At 50.3% G+C, this 21093-nt stretch overlaps 7 protein-coding genes and 1 non-coding gene across 8 annotated transcripts; 3 read left to right on the forward strand and 5 right to left on the reverse strand.

Annotated features, from left to right (window-relative positions):
- Positions 1–733: 733 nt before the first annotated feature.
- Positions 734–1699, forward strand: GLRG_06013 (fructose-bisphosphate aldolase class-II; the record flags this gene model as incomplete). Its single annotated transcript, XM_008096698.1, has 3 exons — positions 734–828; positions 878–1257; positions 1308–1699. 3 exons carry the CDS (start codon positions 734–736, stop codon positions 1697–1699), a joined length of 867 nt encoding a protein of 288 aa, XP_008094889.1.
- Positions 1700–2232: 533 nt separating this feature from the next.
- Positions 2233–2322, reverse strand: GLRG_13150. Its single transcript has one exon. It is a non-coding gene; the product is annotated as a tRNA-Phe (tRNA).
- A 381-nt stretch (positions 2323–2703) lies between these two features.
- On the reverse strand, positions 2704–4100 carry GLRG_06014 (aminotransferase class-III; the record flags this gene model as incomplete). Its single annotated transcript, XM_008096699.1, has 2 exons — positions 2704–3726; positions 3789–4100. 2 exons carry the CDS (start codon positions 4098–4100, stop codon positions 2704–2706), a joined length of 1335 nt encoding a protein of 444 aa, XP_008094890.1.
- A 1130-nt stretch (positions 4101–5230) lies between these two features.
- Positions 5231–6833, reverse strand: GLRG_06015 (glycosyl hydrolase family 43 protein; the record flags this gene model as incomplete). Its single annotated transcript, XM_008096700.1, has 5 exons — positions 5231–5887; positions 5939–6103; positions 6156–6543; positions 6639–6682; positions 6741–6833. The coding sequence occupies 5 exons, from the start codon at positions 6831–6833 to the stop codon at positions 5231–5233; spliced, it is 1347 nt and encodes a 448-aa protein (XP_008094891.1).
- Positions 6834–10221: 3388 nt separating this feature from the next.
- On the reverse strand, positions 10222–11457 carry GLRG_06016 (uncharacterized protein; the record flags this gene model as incomplete). The annotated part of the gene is made up of 1 exon (XM_008096701.1): positions 10222–11457. The coding sequence occupies one exon, from the start codon at positions 11455–11457 to the stop codon at positions 10222–10224; it is 1236 nt and encodes a 411-aa protein (XP_008094892.1).
- A 1480-nt stretch (positions 11458–12937) lies between these two features.
- GLRG_06017 (uncharacterized protein) lies at positions 12938–13735 on the reverse strand (the record flags this gene model as incomplete). The annotated part of the gene is made up of 1 exon (XM_008096702.1): positions 12938–13735. The coding sequence occupies one exon, from the start codon at positions 13733–13735 to the stop codon at positions 12938–12940; it is 798 nt and encodes a 265-aa protein (XP_008094893.1).
- Positions 13736–16650: 2915 nt separating this feature from the next.
- Positions 16651–17098, forward strand: GLRG_06018 (uncharacterized protein; the record flags this gene model as incomplete). The annotated part of the gene is made up of 2 exons (XM_008096703.1): positions 16651–16832; positions 16894–17098. 2 exons carry the CDS (start codon positions 16651–16653, stop codon positions 17096–17098), a joined length of 387 nt encoding a protein of 128 aa, XP_008094894.1.
- Positions 17099–18822: 1724 nt separating this feature from the next.
- GLRG_06019 (impB/mucB/samB family protein) lies at positions 18823–20792 on the forward strand (the record flags this gene model as incomplete). Its single annotated transcript, XM_008096704.1, has 2 exons — positions 18823–18963; positions 19026–20792. The coding sequence occupies 2 exons, from the start codon at positions 18823–18825 to the stop codon at positions 20790–20792; spliced, it is 1908 nt and encodes a 635-aa protein (XP_008094895.1).
- Between the last annotated feature and the right edge of the window lie 301 nt (positions 20793–21093).

Below are 21093 nucleotides of genomic sequence, written 5' to 3' on the forward strand. Positions count from 1 at the left end.
ATTGCCTGGAGATGCGCCTACAATCTTGAGCCTCAATAATCTTCGGTGACGGGGTTTTGAGTGGCTTCTCCCACGAAAATCATTCATCGTTAATGCCGGTCTCAAATGCGAAAACCAGGCCATGTATGTGCCCGCTAAACACGCGCTGAACCCGAATGTGCCGTTTTGCCGAACTTCTATAATCCCTGCTGGGTTGTCACGTTGTGTCTCTTGAGTCTTACAATCGCCTTTCTCGCGGCTAAGTATTATTCAATGAATGATGCATCATAATATGTAGCCAATTACTGATTCATCTGGTTCTACTGCTGCCCTCGCCTGCGTGACCGCCGCCTAGGTCGTTGCACGTTGATGGCTCTACGTTGATGGTCTCTTTTCAGTGTTACCGTCAGTAGCGGACCAGGGTTCATTACTATCCTCGGCCATCCTTGGAACACCCGAGGGTAAAAGAAAAGATAAGAGGACGGTAGCTCCGATTTACGGATATACTTCCACCGTTCCCCCCCCCCCCCCCCCCCCCCCCTCAGGTAATAGAAAACGTCTTCGGCTGCGGGGTTCTCAGCGATGGGCCGCGGGGCATGTGGTACATACAACAATAGCCTCATCACAGCGACAACAACAAGCTGCTACACATAAAAAGGCCAACCTTCCATATGTTATAAGACCTAACTAATACTTTATATACTTTTCATCTACTCGCTTGTCCCTCGGGCGAGTGCTCGATTAAGTCCCTAGAATGACATCCTGGTCCGAGAAGAAGTCGCGAAATCGCACCCTGCAGATTCTCCAGACTGCAACCGAAGGCAAATATGGAGTTCTTGGCGCTGTCGCGTATGTAAGTGGAAGCTTCAATCGCTATCCAGGGCTAAAGAATTATCAGGTATAACATTGAGCATCTGACTGCCTACGTAAGGGCAGCGGAAGCCAAGAAGTCGCCGATGCTCATCCTCCTTTTTCCCTCAACGGTTAAGCAGCTTCCAACTCTGCCATGGGCTGTCGCCGCAGCCATCAAGTCAGCCAAGGTCCCCATTGCGCTGCATCTCGATCACGCCCAAGATGAGGAGGACATCCGGGAAATCGCAGCGACAATGCCGTTCGACTCCATCATGGTGGACATGAGTCACTACGATCACGAGGAGAATCTTGCCAAGACCAAGGTGCTAACCAGGGTCTGCCACGACCACGGCATCGCCGTGGAGGCCGAGAGCGGTCGTATCAATGGTGGTGAGGATGGTATCGCAGATACCGGAGACTTGGAGGGTGAGATATGTGAAACGCGATCGCACGTCCGGTGACCTAACAGAACCCAGCTCTGTTTACAACCCCGGAGGAGGTTGAGGACTTCATCGGCGCCGAGATCGACCTCCTGGCGCCTAGCATCGGCAACATCCACGGGGGCTATGGCCCCAAGGGCCCTGAGCTGGACTACGAACGGCTGGTGAACATCAATAAGCAGGTCAACAGCCGGGTCTTGATGGCGTTACACGGCACCAATGGCTTCAGTGCGGATATTATGAAGCGATGCATCGACAATGGCGCCATCAAACTGAACGTGAACAAGCTACTACTCGAGGTCTGGAACACCCACCTACAGGAGAACGTCAATAAGCCGTTTTCGCAATTGATGGAAGACGGTATGAACATTCTGCAGGAGGAAGTTGAGCGGTGGATCGACATCTGTGGAAGTGCTGGAAAAGCTTAAAGTGTATGTATGTATGTATGTATGTATGTATATGTTGTATGTATGCTACGGCAGCATGAGTGAGTGACATGGGCGAAAGTTAGTGGTGTGTGTGTACAGTGAGTGGAGTGGGTAAGCAAAAGTTCCGCTAGATGCCAGAATCACCCAATCCAGCCCTGCAAAGTCAACTTCTTTGAGTTTGAAAACCAATGGTATTGAACATACAATGAATGAATGGTAAAGTGATATGGATTTATTTGTATTAAGAGAAAGCAGCTTTATCAATCTATATACTTAGTTAGTTAGTATTTAGTATACCAGCCTTGACGAGGGATATTGTAAAGGGGTAAAAAAAAGTAAGTAAGTGCTGACTTGACGTGTGTGAAAAATCGCGATGTGAGTTGGGAATTCACTCGGCTGGACTTTTGCTACCCCCACTGTATGTGTCCTAGTTAGGTTCAGTCAAGCTTGCGAGAGAAGTAACATCCTCTAAACAAACTCTCTAATGGAAAAGCAAAAGTGATAAGGTAATGAAACCCTCAAAAGGTATACCATGCGGCCAGTGTGGATTGAACACACGACCTTCAGATTAAGTGATTGAAGTTAACTTCAGTCTGACGCTCTCCCAACTGAGCTATGTCCGCCGCTGGTTGTAGGACGATGTCTGTACCGGGGAGAGTTGGACCATATGTCAGTTTCCAGATAGGGCTCCAACCCTCCGCGCCGGAACGGCCCCTCCGGACCCCTGCCCCCGGACAGAGATTCTGGGACTTCCTCACATTGTGGCAAATTCAGAGTAGTTAGTCATGCAAATATAGGCAACAAGATTTGTATATAAGAATTCAAGACCAGGTCAGGTGTCTGTAGGTTTCATGAAATTTTCAAAATCACGTTGCTGACATAGAAGATCAAGAGCATAACGATTGGGGGATGAAAGTGGGCCGCATCCCTGCTTCTTTTCCCTACAGCATCAACTCACATCGGGAATGTCTTTCCTTGCATAGGGGCAAAAACCTCAAGATTCCTCAGACAATAGGGACCGTCTTTTCACGTTGCGCCAAAACGTAGCCGAATGCCTCATCCAGTAACCTCAGCCCCTCCTCGATCTCATCTGCAGTCACCGTGACCGGAGGCGCCAACCGAAACACGCCGCCCATTCCCGGCAAGTTGACAACGTTACAGGAGAGACCCAACTCCATCGCTCGATCAGAGACGGCCTGGCCGAGGTCCGGCCCAGGCGCCTTCGTCTTGGCGTCGGAGATGATCTCGATGCCCTGCAAAAGGCCGCGTCCGCGGACGTCGCCGATGCACCAGTACTTCTCCTGGAGCTTCAGCAGACCGGCGCGCAGCTGCTCACCGCACTCCGTGGCCTTTTGGCAGATATTGTCGCGCACGACTATCTCGAGCACTTTGTTGCCGACCGCGGCAGTGAGAGGGTCGTTGAGATGCGTCGTCAGCCACAGGAAACCGGCCTCTTTACATCCCTGCGCGACTTTGGCGGTGGTGCTGACCGAGGCCAAAGGCAGGCCGCAGCCGAGCGTCTTTGACAGGGCGAGGATGTCGGGCACGATGCCGTCGTGCTCAAAGGCGAACATCTTACCAGTGCGGCCGACGCCTGTTTGCGCCTCGTCAAGGATGAGCAGCATGCCGCGCTTCTTGCACTCCTCGCTGAGGCGCTTGAGATAACCTTTGGGGAGGTCGAGGATTCCACCGGTGGACAGGATGGGCTCCATTATGAAAGCCGCCAGGGATCCGACGCTCTGTCTGTCAATCATGGCCCATCCGAAGTCCATCTCGGTCTCCCAGTCGTAGGAGCCATCGGGCTTCCGGAAGACCGAGCGATAGGCGTATGGCGCGGGGAAGGCGAGTTGGCCGGGCATGGCCGGCCCGCCGTTCTTTCGACCGGCGGAATAGGTAGCGGAGCCGGAACCCTGGGTGAGGCCGTGGTAGCTTGCCGACATGGCGACGATTTCGAACTTCCCGGTGTGGAGCTTGGCCATCTTGATTGCTGCCTCTGTTGTCTCGGAGCCCGTGTTCAAGAAGAAGGACTACAAGAAGAGAGTTAACTGCTGTTCCGTCGCTGATGGTGCTGCGCAGGATGAGAACTCACCTTCTCAAGGGGGGCGGGGAGCAGTTTGCCTAACCTCTCCGCAAGATCTGCAACTGGCTGCGTGATCATGTTGCTGAGCAGATGATCCAGCTCGGCAACGTATTTCTGAACGACCTCGACGATTTCCGGGTGAGAGTGGCCCAGAAGAGAGCTCATCTGGCCGGATGTAAAATCCAACATCTGGCGTCCCCCATCATCGTAGAGCTTCGTGCCTTTTGCCTTTGTTATGATGATGGGAGAATAGGGGACACCCGTGGACATCAGGTACTTGTCGGTTTTCGCCCAGAAGGCGGCGGTGATGTCGGACCCCATCACTGAAAATCAACAAAAAGGATACTAATTTGTAGGTGAATGCAGCAGACGAGATGTGATTGAATTGCTCTCGGTTGAAACGACTCCGTCCGAGACCTTTTTATCTAGATGGGAGACTGGCCTTAAGGACTTTTCCGCGGGCGGCGGGGCTACGTGGGAACAGTGCTGCCCGAGGTCAACGCGTTTCCCGCGGACGGAATCCAAGCGACTGACCTGACTGTGCCCTCCGCGATAAGATGTTTGGCTATTTGAGGTGAATTGAGAAGCAAAAATCTTCTCGGAAGATTATAGTTTGCTCCTAGCATGATGCAGTTAGTCTTTTTCTGCAACTGATATGTGACAATTCAAAGTTGGGTGAATATTCGTCAAGGTCTTAGGCTGTGTTGACGACGCTTCTCCCATCAAAACATGAGGTCCATGACGCTAATGAGACAAACAACTTATTCAATGGTCTGGCTTATTTTCTTGATGCATACTAAAGCACCTTTCCAGGTGGTTCGGGCTCACCCATGTTCAATCTAGTGCTCCTATATCACGGTTAGGTGGACTTAAGCCTAAGCGTGAAGACACGAATCGTTCTTTGTCCTTGACGATGCTCTGACAGTCAACCACCCCCAATCACATATATTAACTTAACAGAAGTCTAATTACTATTCAGGCTCTTATCTAGATGTCCACTGATAAACTACTGGGGCAAGTAGTCTACTCCATGACTCCCTCAAAGAAGATTTTGTTTCTGGAAGACGACGAATCTACATTCATCCAGTCGCGCAGGAAGCTCTCCCTATCGGTATCTTGCGTAGTTTCTCGCAATGGAGGAATAAAAGCTGGAATCGGTAAAACAAAACGGGGTAAGACTCCGTAAATTCTTCTGGCTTCAGTTGGTCTCGCGTCAAACTCGCTGCTGTTATCGTCGCTGGCCATTGTCAAAGCGGACGACGTGCATACAACTCATCTTTCAAGATTTAGACTTGTGTTAACTTCCAATCAAGCAAAAATATACGGTTCAGAATTTCTGATTAGCATTCATTCAGTGCACTGGAGAAACGGTACAAGAGGTGTGAGCTTAACTCAAATACTATGTATCACTGCCTCAACTATCAACTTCGCGGTATGTTTTCACTCTTCATTCAGGCACTGGGAACAACGAGCTGGTCAACATCCGGGCCCCAGCCTTCAGATCTCGAGAAGATCACGGTGTTCTGACCCTGCTGGACATCGACATGAATAGCGCTGCTCCCCGTGGTAGACAGATGAGACGTGGACAGAAAAGCTACAGACTGTTCCTTGCCGTTGACTGACACCGCAGCATATCGAGAAGCCATGTCGCCGTTCTTGTGGTTGACAATCAGCGTTACACGGTCGGCCTGGGCAACGCTGAAGTTGAAGGTGGCGGTCCCATCAATATCTCCGCCCAGGTATCCCGCTGCCGATGATCCGCTGCACTGCGAGCAGGCGACAACGCGAGCTCCGTTGGTCAGCTCGGCGGTCTCCCCTTCAATCTCGGTTGTGACTGTCGACTCAGACCAGGCGCCTGCCTCGACATCCACATTCCAAGAGTCATGCCAGTCGAGCTTTGCAGTGGTGCCGTCGATCTGCAGAGGAAGCCAGATGTAGGTACTTGCGGCAAGGTTCGTCGAGTGCCATCTGTCTCCCATGTAGATGGCCTTGTCTGTGCCTAACGGGAGGACGAAGCTGACTTGACTTCTATAGGTGGTAGAACCGACGGGAGCAAACTCGGTCCACTCAGACCAGGGGCCGGAAAGGGATGTGGCGTGGCTGTAGACCTATGGAGCTATTAGCTGGAGTCCTCGTCAATCTAAGCACGAAGAGTTTACGTTGTCGTTGGGGTTCCAGCCTGTGAGGTGAGAGCCGAAAATGAAATATGTGCCATTGCGCTTGACGAGGGCGGGCGACTCGGCGAAATACTCCCAACCGAAAGTCACCTCAGCAACATCCAGATAGTCCTCTGTAAGCTTGATGATACGGGTTCCGTACTCGCGCTGGCGTAACGTTAGTGTCTCGAATCTACTGCTCAAGCGAATTGTTGCTTACGTCCTCGGATAAGAGATAACCAGCGCCATCATCGTCTTTGAAGATACCAATGTCACGGCTCTGGAAGCCAAAGGGACGGAAGCTCCGGATGTACTCATACTCGCCGCAGACAGTGTCGCCTGTCGCGACACCGACACGCGCATCCTTGTAGTCTGACGAGTCAACGTGGAGATGGAGGACGTATTTGCCAGTAACATCGTTCTTGGTAACCTTGGGCCGCTCGATGATACGGTTGGGGCCGAGATCGCCAGCTTCTTCAGTGCGGGTCAGAAGACGTCCTTCGAAGCTCCATTCGACCAAGTTGGTTGATGAGTAACAGTTGACAGCCTGGAACAACGCGCCGTCGGTCTTTTCTTCGCCAATCATATAGTAAACGCCATTCTCCTCGCTACTCACGATCAGCCTCTATTGAATCTAACAGACGCGTATTTTCCTCCACCGTTATCTACGCATCAGGGGTTCTAGGTCTTGTTGAAAACCTACATGATGCCGGCTCCATGGGCCTGTACGTGTTCTCCGGTGTTTGTCTGCGGACCAATTGTCAGGCCTGAGTTATCTTGGCTTTCCCAACGATCAATTACTCACAGCTGTCCAGGTTGCCCCGGGAACAATACTCAGAGCAGCATTTACGCTACCCAGAGAGAGTGATGCGGCTAGAGCAAGGGATGCGGGACGCATGGCGACTTTGGATCTCGAAAAGTCAAGTTAACTGTCGTGGTTAGTAGGATTGCCGATTGAGCCTTGAGGCCAGAGTCCCTTTTAAGTCGACCATCTTCCGATGCTCATGGGCGTCACTATTGCTCGATCACACTGTCTTGGCGATGGTACGTCTTGGCAATATACTCCTACAACACGCCTTACTGAGATAAGGGTCAACGCATATTACGTAGGTGACTAGTATCAGGAAGTCTTCTGGTTGTTGCGCGTATGAGACTATTGTTCCCTCGGGTTAGTACCAGGCGAAAGAAGCATAATCATCAAGTCAGCCAGGGACCCAGGGTAGCATCTGAGTTGTGACATTCGGTTAGGTCTCCGGCCAAGAAAGACGAATGGGGATCTCGGAGCCGAGCATAGCGGTGTATTGATGGTACCTTAGCGGTGATGGCTCCCAAAGAACCCTACCTTTTGGGTGGGAAAACTTGCTGATCCTGGGATCCAAGCGGTTATAAGGACGAGATCGGCAGGTACATGCACGTCAATTGAGGGGAAGAGTAGCTGCCAGTCACGCGTGCTCCCGTGTTAGGCGGTAGAGGAAGTGGTCGTGTACCTCACAAGACCATCGGCTTTGCACGTATAAACATGTGAAGAGTGCAAAGCGACAGGCCCAAGTTTTGATTTAGCCAAAAATCACTAAATCCCAAAAGTAAACCATCTATTTCTGTCTCTGTTCACCCTCAACTTTTGCATCCTGCCGGCGGCTATCCATTAGTCCCTCAGCAACAAACTGACCTTTGCTTTTCTCCAGTAACAGCCCCTTTTGTCCCTGGGTTCTCGAGGCAACGTAATAATAACAATCGCAGGAAACCAACAAACAGAGTCATTCAGTTCTCAAGCAATTCAGCAAGTAAGCTAGTATTATAGCGACGCTGGTCCGCCTGTGTTCTGGATGTTTTTTGCTTCCCCCAATTGCAAGCCACTCCTAGGCGGCAAATAATACTTCCCAGTCAACGTTGTAAAATATGAGATGCATAGGTAAGAACTAATTCAGAAACGGCTTCTCCATTTCTCCATTAGTGCCAGAAGCATTACCTTTTATATTAGGAAGGTTTAGATAGCAATGCAAGCAAAGGAGCGTGTTCTTCAGTTCTTATGTCCGGGACACGGCAAACGTCAATTTCCATCCTTTAGTTAATATTTGAAGATGGGGTAACGGAGTTTGCCTGGTCTAAGAGGAAACTAACAACGAACTACCTTAAAATCGAAGATGAATCTACAGCAAAGGCTTTCACGATCCTTTGCAAATTAGGTCCAAGTTGAAGAAGTACCTGTCAACAAGTAAGAACACCGCGCCATAGGCTTAATGTCGAATTGTCATAATGCCGAATAGGCGGTAGACCGGACCACTTCTCGGGATATCTCAGTTTGAACAGGCCAAGAACGTCGATATAGCCCATTTATATTACGATCTTGAAAAGGTAAATGAACCTACCTCCTTTTACGGTTTATTGGACACGATTGAGAATGGGTCTTGCACCTCCTCTTTGCATATAAATCGCTAGGATCCCTAGCAATTGGCCTGCCGAGGCTGTACATAGTAGGCTGTACTTCGCTTATGCCAGAAGTTAACTACGGATCTACTCGGCTGTCATTTACCAACTGCGCCTCAGCAAGACCTTTTATGTCCGCGACGTAGTTGCGAAATGTTTGTTTCTGGAGCCGACATGAAGCTATCGGGACGATACCAGCAAGGGTAGGGCGAGGCCTTTTGGTGGAGGGTTCGGAAGAGCTTGAGAAAGAGGACACCAAGTTGCACCATGAGGCAAGAAACAACTGCCCAGAAGCCCTTTGGGAGATTGCTAGGAGCCTTTGTTTCTTCCCTCAAAGTTCTATAATGATCCCAGTGATAGGCGGGCGAGGTATCTGCCAGCTTCAGTCAACTTATAGCATAAACTAGCCGTCCGAACTATGACTACAGGTATATGTTCGTATACCTGTAGTCACAGTTCCCGTTGCCTTCATAGATGTAGAGGCTCAAGTCAAAGTCCTTGAATTTCGGGAACTTGTATAATGAGTCTTGTCGTATTTTGCAACACAATCTTTTAATGACAATCTGATGTCGACGGTAGACGATTGTATCTGCCGGATTAATCTGGCGTCTTACCTTCCAACCTAAGAGACGTGAGATCAAATGGCGGCCAAAATTACGCAACTCATAGTTGATGTCTCTCCATTTCATGTGCATAGACCGATGCCGCCGTACCCTCCCCAAGGCTTCTAGCACTGCCACCTTTCATCACAGACCAGAAAATTCGAGCAGAGTCATCCGGGATAATCTCAGTGAACTGACTTCTCGTCTGGAGAATGCGCGAAGACAGGCCACTGGCTCTCAGCAGAGAACGACCACTGCTTGGTAACAAACATCTCCATTATTCTCTTTAGCATAATAGCCCAAGAAAAAAACGCCGTCTCAGCTTAGTATGTCAGGAGTCATGATCTCCCCTCTGTGGTGCCTTGAAGAATAGTTATTATAGCTATAAACATCAAAACAGAAAAGATTTGAGCTACCCAAGCCACGTTGAGACGGACAACATGCACGATACTAATTAGACACCACAACCCAAATAGCAACTCTAATCCAGGCCGGTTAATATTCTCGATTCGTCACTTCCTCTACCATCTATGACATATTAATATGCTTATATCCTCTCCTAATCATCAAAATGCGTTTGTCAGCCGCACTCGCTGTCTGCCCTGCTGGTTTTGTTACCGCAACTCCTACGCCGGACTTGGAACTTTAGGGGAAACGATATAGAACAGGCTGTTGTCACAAAGTGATGTATAAGGCGTTAGTTGCTGCGACGCAATTAACGGCGTCGTTTTTATGTGCAACAGCTGTTTATAAGCGGTTTCTGTCCCAGGGCATCAATAGACGAATCTAGAACTTTACATTGCACAACGTAGAAGGCTGATCAACATATTGGATCTATCGTCCTGACAACATGTTTGTCCATATTGTTCTATTATGTAGGGTTTCTCTCTTAGCAATAATAATTACCAGTGCTGGCATGAAGAATATTGTACTTTAGGCTCATTTTCTTAAAGGAGCAGGTATCTCCCTGTAGTGGCAACCAAACATTCAAGCCTGTTTTGACTCTGGCGTTAAACCGTCCAGGGCTGGGTTCAAGACCACCACCCTACTGAGAACCCTGCCGACATTGGTAACGATAATAATCTCACATGGACAGCGACTCGTACGACATCAGAGCTGGTTATAACACAGTGATGAATTAATTTATTTGTCTTTGAACAAGGAAACGGCTTTTAAGGTATTGTATAGGCATTACTCCGCCCTCGAGAAGCCTGCGTGGGGCTATCAGATGTATGCTGCATGCGTGGTCGTGCTACTCTATTTGGCCTCCTTCTTCGCCTTGTCGGCGATCTCCTCGGCCTTTTGGGCTTTGTTCTCGAGGACCTTCTTGATCTCCTCAATCGTCTCCTTCAAGAGTCTCTCGCCCTCATCCTTGTGCTTGTCGGCAACCTCGCGCAGCTGCTTCAGCTTGGGCATGATCTGGTCGCCGTCGGGAATCATCTTAAAGTACTGGTCGAGGCCGAAGCTCTCGCCGAGCTTGGAGCCCTTGGACTTGGCCTTGTCGACGGCGTCGCCGACGTAGCTCTCTAGGCCCCCCAGGTCACCCGACTCCACGGCCTTCTTGGCCCTTTCGAAGAGTTCCTTGGCGTTGCCTTGCTTGAGGGCGTCAACGTTCTGCTCGACCAGCTCCTTAACCTTGGGGTTCTTGTTGAGGTAGGGCTTAGCCTCCTCGAAAGCCTTCTTCCAGGCCTCATCGCCGAGCTTGCGGACCTGCTCGACCTTCTCCTCTATGACCTTGCGGGCCTTCTCAAAGTTGCTGGCGGTGAAGCCACCGGCCAGAACATCTTGGACCTGCTTCCATGTCTCGTCGACCTGCTTCTTGGCTTCGGGGCCATACTTGGCTCCCATGTCCTTGAGCTGGTCAACGTTGCCGCCGAGCTTCTCCTTGAGCTGAGGGTGGTTGTCGACAATGTCGGAAATGGCGTCGCCACCGAGGCTGGCGATCTTTTTGGAAATGTCGGCCAGAACTTCGTAGGCCTTGTGGACGGCGTCAAGGCTCAGGCCAGCCTTGGCGACCTCCTGGAACTGCTTGTAAGCATCGTTGACAATCTCGTCGGCCTCCTCCTTGTGATTCTTGCGGACGGTCTCAAAGTCATTGAAGGCAGAGTCGACGTAGGAACGTCCGCCGGGGATCCAGGCGACGTAGGAGTAAGCAAACTGCTTAATGTAGTCGATGGCCTGGTCGGGGGAAGGGGTGTTTTCCTGCAGCTTCTGGGCGGCAGCTGTGTATTTCTTCTCAGCCTCCTTCGCGGCCTTGTTGACCTTGGAGGCGGCGCGACCCGCGGGAGTGAAGGAATAGATGGCGAAGAAGAGACCGGCACCAGCGATACCACCGGCGACGCCAGCTCCAAAATGGGAGCTACCCGAGCCTGCGCTGCCTGTTGTTGATGAGGAGGTTGTGGTGGACTGGAAGCGGATGGGCTGTTGGCGGGGAACGCGGATGGCGCGCGATGCTCTAGGAACCGAGCGAACGACGGGTCTAGCGGACATCATCTTGGCGGTTTGATACGTCGGCAATTGGCGAATCCAATGAGGTGTCCGACAGAGTATGAGAACGGAATATTCTCGTGGAGATTGTTCGGATGAGTAAATCAAGTAGAATAAGCAGGTGATTTGGGTATCAAAGGTGTGGTAGTCGAGGGGGAAAGGTACGCCGAGGAGAGAAAAGATACGTAAGTGGACAGCTGGCTGATTTTGAAAGCAAGGAGCAACGAGGAACGAGGAACGAAGTAGGGGATTCTCCCTTCTCGGCTATGGGATTTCCAGGCTAAGATGCATCGGAAACCCTAGTGGCGCACACGAGCAAACAGGGAAGACATTCGTCACACGTGCTTCCCACAACTGAAGTCAGGATGACGAGCTATTGGAGCTGAACGCCAAGGCTCAATTGACTCCTGTCAAGGGGGGGGGGGGGGGGGGAGCTGATTCGTTGAGCCATCATCATCTCACCAACAAAGCTGACTCCGTCAATGCGCTGGAGTTGAAAACCGGGACTTGCACCTCAGCAACCACAAGATCTGACGACGGACGGACCTGGACCGGGAGAGAGGGATGACATCTCCGGTAGCAATGACCGGTTAGTGACGTCAACGGCGTTCATCATCATCAAGGGGTAGCTGTTTTCCTGTTCGGGATATGCGCTCCGCAATGCCCTCGAGCGCACCAATGAAAAGGAGACACACAAAGAGAACAGGAGGAGAGATGAACGGCCCCTGGGAGGGTCGTCTAGCCCCAAACTGTCAGCGGGAGATCGCCGATCGATTGACTTGTGGGGAAGCATAGGTATTCTCAGACAAGGTGCGCCCTCGTCATCGTGATGAGCTGAGGCCCCGTTGCCCCGTTGCCCCATTGGAGCTTTGCTAGGAACTGCTTGACGGGAGTTGACACGGGCTGACTAGGTACAGTTGCGTCTTGCCAAGGCATGGCTTGGAGAGGGATGGCGCAGCAGTGTAACCAATTCAGGTCCGTGCAAGAACATGCAATGAAGGCCATTGTTGGTATATGGGAGGTATGCTCCGGGAAAGGTGGGTCACGTGATGCTCACGTGACGCACCGCCACCCCGGCAGTATCCACTCTTCCCTGACAAGGGTATGTCAACAGGTGGATGCAAAAGTCTAGATACACCATAATACAAGCAACAACCACACGATCCTTCACATACGTATATGTGACTTGGGATATCCCTTCGAAGTGATAACCAACAGCCATGATGAGAATTTTTTGCTCAGGCGCGGCGTCAACTAGTCACATGACTGGAGAATTGATAAGAAGACATGCAATGCAATCAATATTTTGCAGCGAAACCCAGATGGTTTCACACTGGTCACTGTTGCCAGCCATGGACTGTATCTTGGTGCTAATCGATGAACCGGATCTTTACCGCCTCGTGTTCACACCAGCCGAACCTTTCAAAGCTTTACTAATTGGACACTTTGTAGTGTTTGAGTTGAAATGCTATGCTTACCGCTTATTCTACCTTGACAACGTCTGAATCCGCGTGTTGCGACCCGCAAATAGGAGTGTTCCTCCACCATCGTCATCGTCGTCACCGTAATCCCTGTCATTGTTACCTTGAGTAACCACGCTCTGAGCATCATCACCAATGCGCACATCTCTTGTGGCTTCAAAATAAGAAGCACTTTCTGCGCTGGCAAGAGAAAGACCCTCAACTAGGGACGCCAGGCCGCCAAGATTGGATGAAACGCCCGTGGTGGATTGATACGTCGGCCAGAACGAATATGTGTCCGAGTCGAACCTCTTGCGCTCGGAAACCTTTTCACTCAGCGCCAGGAAAACATCCTCACGAATCTTTCTCAAGACAGCATCGATCATCTTGACTTTGTACTGCGAGGTATCCCCCTCTACCAACACATCAGGTACCACCCAGTTTGCGTACACGTTCCGGTGAGGAGGCCGGACCCTTACGCCGCTGTTGTGCGCTGCGAAATAGTACTCGCAAAGACGGCACGTGGGCTTGCTGCAGCCTATGTATTTGATATTGTTGTAGAACGGGATTGAATGTGTCTCCTCTGCGAATTCTGTCCGGAGCCACTCCAGAAGCAGCACTTCACTGTGGGCAATAGGCCGAAAGGTTTGCTTGCGGCATTGATCGGCAATCAGTCTGTCGAGGTCGCACCGCTGAAGTTCGTTTGCGTAACGTTGGTACATCTCATGTTCGGCCGCAACGGATGTCATCCGAGAGATTATAACACCCGCGGAACGAACCGTTGTCCTTTGGTCAAGTGGTAGACCAGCTTGAAATGCGTTCATGGGGTTCGGGATGGGCTTGCTAGAATCTATGAACCGGATTTCTAAACTTTCCGTGTCGAATAGCTCAGGGTAGCGTCTGCGTGCTCTGAGAATGGTCTGAATAGCCCTGAAATAGGACGAAAGACGGCCGATGAAATGTTGGAGCTCACACCAATGCCGGGACTCGTCAATCTTGCCTGCTTTGCCCCTATCGGCTATCTTTTCGAAGATTGGCGACTGATGCAAGTCGGTGGCTGCTCGTACCAAACCCTCATCGCTTCGTGACACCACTGCGATAGATAGGTTAGGAACATTTTGCTGTTGAAATATCTATGGGTACTCATACCTGAAGCATCGTCTTTATCAGAATGGATTTGTTGGTTTAGCGCAGTGTGTTCAAGAGTAAGGAGGCCCGCCCTGAGCGAGTCACCTGGTAGTCTTTAGCCCGGCTTCGTTGTGATCCCAAACGCATATCAAGCAAAAGAACTTACTATCTTCTGATAAGGATCTCTTACAATCTACTAAACATTGAGAAAGGCGTTCTAGAAGATTTTTTCGATACCACCGAATGCGTTTGTAGTTGAACCTGAGAATGGTACGAAGAAGATGTCCAAAGATCGGGGAACTTTCGTCGTCTCTCAAACCGGGGTTTACAAATGCTCGGTTCAGATAATCCAAAAGACGAAAGATAAATTCGCTGGTTGCTTGGGCATCCTCTGTACGCCTTTGGTTGGATGCGAATACATAGAGCAGTTTGTCAGGCGGTCGGACAATAGCTAGGGATGTGACAGTAGGTCCACCGCGCTTATTATCACTGATTTGAGCCAGTTTGTTGATGAAGCATTCTAATGTCCCACCGTGGTTGTCTCCTGCCTCTGAAGTCTCGCTAGGAGCCTTTTCTCGAATGTCTCGTCCGCAGGCCTTTTGTAGGCTAGTGAGGAAGGCCAAGGCCTCAAAGAAACGATTTAGCCTCTTGCAAAGCTGCAAGCTTATGGCATGGTCTATTCCATCCGAGACAACCATTGCTTTTATCGTATCTTGTTAGTCAAGCCAATCGATCAAACTTTTTTTGATTGTGTGCCTCACCTGCTCCTGGGGGCTTGCCTCCGTTGCGTTTCTTGGTCTTCTTCTTTGCCATAATAACAGATGGCGGGGGCTCTCAAATGAACCAAGTATAGAATAAAATAGGAATCCAGGGGTACTTTCAATATTTATGAGTGTTTCCTCAAAGATTTACAACAGTAATTGAACCAGAATACTGTGGAGATATATGAAGAACTGTTTCCCGGTGTGCAGCAATCCTCTCACCCCAGTTTGATGAATAGATCAAAGAAGGGACCTGAAGGGCAGGCTTTCTTGATATCACTTATCTGCACAACCACACACTCACAGCTACCACGGCGGTTATCTTAACGCCAGCATCTTGACTAACCAACCGTTTTATCTCCCGGTCACACATTTGGCCGGCTGATGTGGCCCCAAGACATGCAATGCAATGTCAGAGGCCGTTGGAGATATAGAGAGACCTCATTGGATGCGCTGCACATCTATCCAATCCCAGAGACTGCGGTCCATAAATTTTGTGACCGAGGCGGAGTCGGTGACAATGATCGCCCTTCCCAACGCAAGGCTCTGAGGCGTACTGCAGGGCAAACCAAGGTTATACGTGCGATCAAGGACGTCTGCAATCGTGTGTAAGGCCGCAATGCTTCATTTCAAGTTGGTCATCTATTAATAGATCGGTTAGGATGCTGTACTGCGTATCTCATATCATGCAGTCTTGGGGATTGTTGGAGGCCTGCGTATGTGGCCGAATGCTGACGCGGTGTTCCCCAACTGCGCCTCCAATCAATACATCCGGACTCACCGAGTATAGCCCAAACCATACATAGGCGAGACTGCTCATTACTATTTACGTTGGCCGTTGGTGCTTGCCATTAGCTGCCTGCCCTGCATAGCATATGACATTGGCCCTGGGCCTCGACAAACAAATCTGCATGTTGGGCGTTGGACCAATAGCCTTCTGCTAAGAATGCGGAAGAAACTCAAAGAAGGTCGAAATACTCGATTTGCTCGCAGGCTATGACAGCCCAACAGAGTATAATAAGAGCTTAGGTGTCTAATCCTTTCATTTCCTCCTTCACTCTATGGTTGTACGTAGATACGCTCTACTTATCACATACAGCCTAACGGATGCCGTCCCTTTGAATTCAAAGCTGAGCTAATTTTTACTCTTATCTTTGAGGGATAATTTCTATCGACTTTTATTCTATCTTTGGGGGAAATTGAAGCTGGGGCAGCCAACAGTGTTGTGTGCCGGATTCTAGCCACCTGCGTTGCGAATGGTAAAGCAAGGGACCCATCCAAGCTATTACTTCGCAAGGTCGATACAGGAGGTAATTATCTCTCCATTCTGTGTTCTTGGTCCCCAGAGGTACTCTTTCTTCTATAAAGCATATGGAGAGAATCTATTCTTTGATTTTTGCCTATTGGGCAGTCGATTACTACGCGATGAAATGGGTGATCAGACCCTCTCTAACGTCGGGACAGCACTCGATTCTCAGCCGGTGTTGTTTCTGAAGCCATACTCCAAGTCCTCGCATCTCCTCGAATTGATGTATAGGATGGACCACATCACAAGATTCCACATGCCCACCCAGGCGGCATACAGCCTGTCCGATACAGGTGACCCTGAAGACTGTCCCTCCACCCAGGGAGGATATTCCGATGCCATTGTCGACCCGGCTCTGATACACCAACTCGACCTGAGAGCAGGTGATCAATACCAAAGCACATCATATTTTCAGTCTTCTGAAGCCACAGCAATTGCAACTCTGGGACTGTAGGCTCCAGAAGGTCAATTGTTGCATTCGGGCGATCCATCTCTTGTCTCGCCAACATTCAGGGGTGCAGAGTGGGACGATGATGACGCCAGGATGGTTGCGGAAGAAGTTTTGCTTGATTCTGAGGCCTTTTGTAGTTTATCATTGACCCATAAAGTCGGGACAAACTCAAATATAGGTTTTCAGGAGAGGAAAGACGGTCCCCAACGCCGGGTACAAGGACCATATGCCTGCGAGATATGCAATAAGTGTTACAACAAAAAGCACGAGCTAAAGTAAGCTAGAGTCATTAGCAGAACGTTTTGAAACCTATGGTGGTCTGACTCTATTGTGAAGCAGGCATATGAAACACCATATCAAGCCGGAGGTGTGCAAGTCGAAAGGTTGCGGACATCGATGCGCCGACCCGAGTGACTTGGATCGACACGAACAGGTTTATCATTCTTCCGAAAAACGCCGATTCAAGTGTAATAAGTGTCCCAAGGGCTTCACACGATCGGACAATTTAACGCGCCATCGGAAGAACTCATGTAAACGCTGAGTGCTTCGAGTTGGTGGTACTGTGGCCAAGGAATCTCCTTGTTTCATTTCAAGACTCTTTTCTTTTTCCCCTTTTGGCTATTAAATGTTTTCTATCTTTGATCTTTGTGTTGTGCTATGTCTTTGTCTAAGATTTTGATCTTTTGTTATCAAACGTACGCCTTGCAGCTACTTGACAACTTGAGAACCCCCAAGTTCTACCCTGCTAGTCCCCTTGACCACGTGCAACGATAGATGTAACTTTGGCAAGAGGAAGGAGACCGCATCCGTCGCGATCATAGTCGGTGCTCTGCAATGGTCATGCTGCAAATTCGATACCATGCATATCACGGCTCATGAGATATTAGACCAATGCCACGGACTCCATCTCAATCATGAGGCCGCTCGATATGGCTGACAGCTTCAGGGAGAAAGGCAATGTCACATTTCCGCACAACGTCCCAAAGCTGCTCAGTCTCTAAGCTGTGACCTTCCTTCATTGTGGGGTCTCGAATGCAATTCAGTGCAAGCTTGTTCATTTTCCTGAGTCACGAGTGAATGACAACACTCTTACCGCAGACAACGACGACTTGTCGGGCGGCGCCGGCTGGCCAGCATTGATTAGTGTTGCGATAGATAGACGGCCAACATAACTCCACAGCAAATAAGTTCATCAGAGACCTTGACAACGAGGAAAATTAGGTGCTTTTGGGGCACAAGGCCCGCCGTAGCTAGGTCGCACCGCTAGGCAACAAGCCTAATGAGGTAGGTGTCTGTCGGCTATATGAAGAACTTTATCTTCAGCAATGCTGGGTGTGCGTAGTCGAACTACAAAGAGACCACCGCAGGTTAACTAAACGATACCAACGTGGTAAACTCGACGCCAACACCGTGGTTCTCGAACTTCGGCGGCAAGAACATAATGTGTTTCAGGCTAGGTCGCTGTCCATGTCTCTGCCACTGCCTTTTATTACTAACGGAGCTGGGCTGCCGCGCAATTCGGCACTGACATCGAGCTCGTTCGTGGCAGGTTCCGCCTCGTCCTCCTCGATGGTGTCGGACACAACAACAAGGCCGTCAACGCGTCATGGTGCAGTAGTAGAACGAGCTAGGCAGAGCAGCTCACGCAGCGGGAACCCTTCAATGCAGAACATCGGGAACCAATCATCTAATGATGTCTTACAGACTGTCAAGCTGTATGTTGAAACAGGAGTCGCGCAAGAATCCATTCTTGCTTCGATATAGACCAACAGACCAGCCCGGCGTATATTAACTTGGCGACACAGAAGCAAATTGGTAAGAGTGAGGGGTCTAATGCCAGAAGCCACTTCTGCTACAGATTAAGATAAAATTAAGAATGGAAGAGCTGATTACTATGACTATATATCGAGTTAAAAATCTTAGGCGAGGTTGAATGATAGGAGTAGGTATTTCGGTATAGCGACAATAGTGTTTAATGCAATACTATTACCGCATTTATGTATGCAATAATGGCGAAAGTATCACGTGCAATACCATGTGATATCGCGTGCTTTTGCTGACCGAGAGAACGACGCGTCGCCACTCGAACATGAGGGGCATTGTTTATCTTAATACCCTATCCACGTTCTCTCCCAACAGGCACACCTGCGCACCTCCGCACCCTAGACGCATCACAACTGTCGACGACGAAGATATGCACCATACTCCTCGGCTCCTGGCCTCGAAACGCGCCTCTCGGATCGCACCTCTCCCTCTCCGACAGTCATGACGACACCTCCGTCGCCGCTTCCCATCGACGACTTGTCGGAAGATGCCAAAGTAACTCTAGACAACCGGACGCTGAAATACGCTCTGCTGGGCCCTTCCTTGACCAAAGCTGGACAAGACGCCGTTGACCAGTCAAAGGTTAGTCGAATCTGAGGATCACCTACGGGTCCCAGAACGCTGCTAACACATGGCCATCCCAGGTTTCCGAGATCATATACAACGCATCCAAGGGTTCCAAGTTCTTCAACCGAGAAGAGGAGCGTGACAAGATCCTGACGAACAAGATCGAACAGATAATTAATAAGAAACGAGATCTCGAGAAGCAAGACCTGAGCCGCGAGCTGCGCCTTGCCGATCAGCTCATTACTCAACTCGAACTTTCCCGAGACTTGACGCAATACATCGTTCATGTTGACTGCGACGCATTTTACGCTGCCGTTGAGCTTCTCGACCGGCCGGAACTGAAAGACGTTCCCTTTGCTGTCGGAGGCGGCGTTCTGACGACGTGTAACTACGTCGCACGAAAATATGGTTGTCGAAGCGGTATGGCTGGGTTCGTAGCCAAGAAGTTGTGTCCCGAGCTGGTGATGCTCAAACTGAACTTTGAGAAATACACTGCCAAAGCCCATGAAGTACGGGAAGTGTTCGTAGAATACGACCCTCGATTTGAAAGCGCAAGTATAGACGAGGCCTACTTGAATATCACAGAGTACTGCACAGACAAGGGCATTGGCCCAGCAGAAGCGGTCGAGCAGATGCGACGAGAAATCTACGAGAAGACCAAAATTACCGTCTCGGCCGGGATCGCAGCCAATGCGAAACTTGCAAAGATCTGTTCGAACATGAACAAACCGAACGGCCAGTTCATCTTGCCCAACGATCGATCTGAGATTTTGCGATTCATGGCAAAGCTGCCGCCCCGAAAGGTCAACGGTGTGGGCCGCGTGCTCGAACGGCAGCTGGCCGAGATAGGAATCAAGACGTGTGCGGACCTGTATCCTCAGCGGCAATTCCTCCGACCACTGTTTGGTGAAAAGGCGTACGAGTTCCTGATTAATGTATACCTCGGCTTAGGCCGTACGCGGATCCAGCCTGCAGAAGAATACGAGAGAAAGAGCGTGGGCACTGAAAGCACGTTCCGGGACATGTCAGATCCGCAGCAGTTGAGAGAGAAGCTGAAGTGGACGGCAGGAGAGTTAGAGAAGGACATGAAGAGAGCAGAGGTCAAAGGTCGAACACTGGTGCTCAAGGCAAAGTTGCACACATACGAGGTTTTGACTCGCCAAGTTGTGCTGCCCAGAGCGATATTTCTGGCCGACGACTTGTACCACTTTGCTCTTCCGATTCTGGCAAAGCTACAAGAAGAGATGCCGGGCATGACGCTACGGTTGATGGGCCTACGTTGCACTCATTTGGTTAGTACCAAAAAGCCGGATACAATGGCGTTCTTCGGGTTTCGATCCCGTAGATCCGAGTCAGGTACATCCCCAGTGAAGCCTTCGAAGGACAATGTCAACGCTGGGGTTGACAGTGGGCTAAACGACGACGGCTGGGAACAATGGCCCAGAGAGGAACTCCCGGGACTCGACGATGATCAAGATTTTGATGCCTTCAAGGAACCTGCTAATCATGATGACGACAAGTTGAGCCCGGTCAGGAGACATGGCAAAGAGATCCAGCCAAACCCGGTACGGGAGTATGCCCCGGTCAACGATGAAATGTGGGATTGCCCTATTTGCAACCGTCCGCAGGCACCAGACGAGAGACATTTCAACGAGCATATCGACTTCTGCCTTTCGCGACAGACGATTCGTGAAGCTGTTCACGGAGATGTTCCTGGCCCAGCTCCGAGATCGACAACGCCGGACATGAAAAAGCCCAAGGTCGGGGGCGAAAAGAAACGCGGCAGACCACCAGCACGACAGCCAAGTGATGACCCTCGGCAAAAGAAGCTTTGCTTTGGATGATGAGGCTTTACTTCGTATCGCCAAACAGAATTCATGATACCGTAAAATCACATGATTCGAGCTGTATGCCGGGTGTGGAGAACGCCGCTCCGCCACCACAAGTCGATGTGTCTAACCTTGAGGCCGACGTGCTTCTTGCCTCAGCGGCTCTGCCTATCCGATTTCAGACTCCACGCGATGTGCCGGCACTCGGACGATGGCCAAGGTATTTGCCCCGGGCAACTGGCGCATAGTGACGGACGGTGCTGTGGCTTGGCCCAAGGCGCCTAAGTGGTCCATGGTCTAATGAGACAATGACCAA

Source organism: Colletotrichum graminicola, assembly GCF_000149035.1.
Source record: "Colletotrichum graminicola M1.001 genomic scaffold supercont1.21, whole genome shotgun sequence".
NCBI lineage: Eukaryota > Fungi > Ascomycota > Sordariomycetes > Glomerellales > Glomerellaceae > Colletotrichum > Colletotrichum graminicola.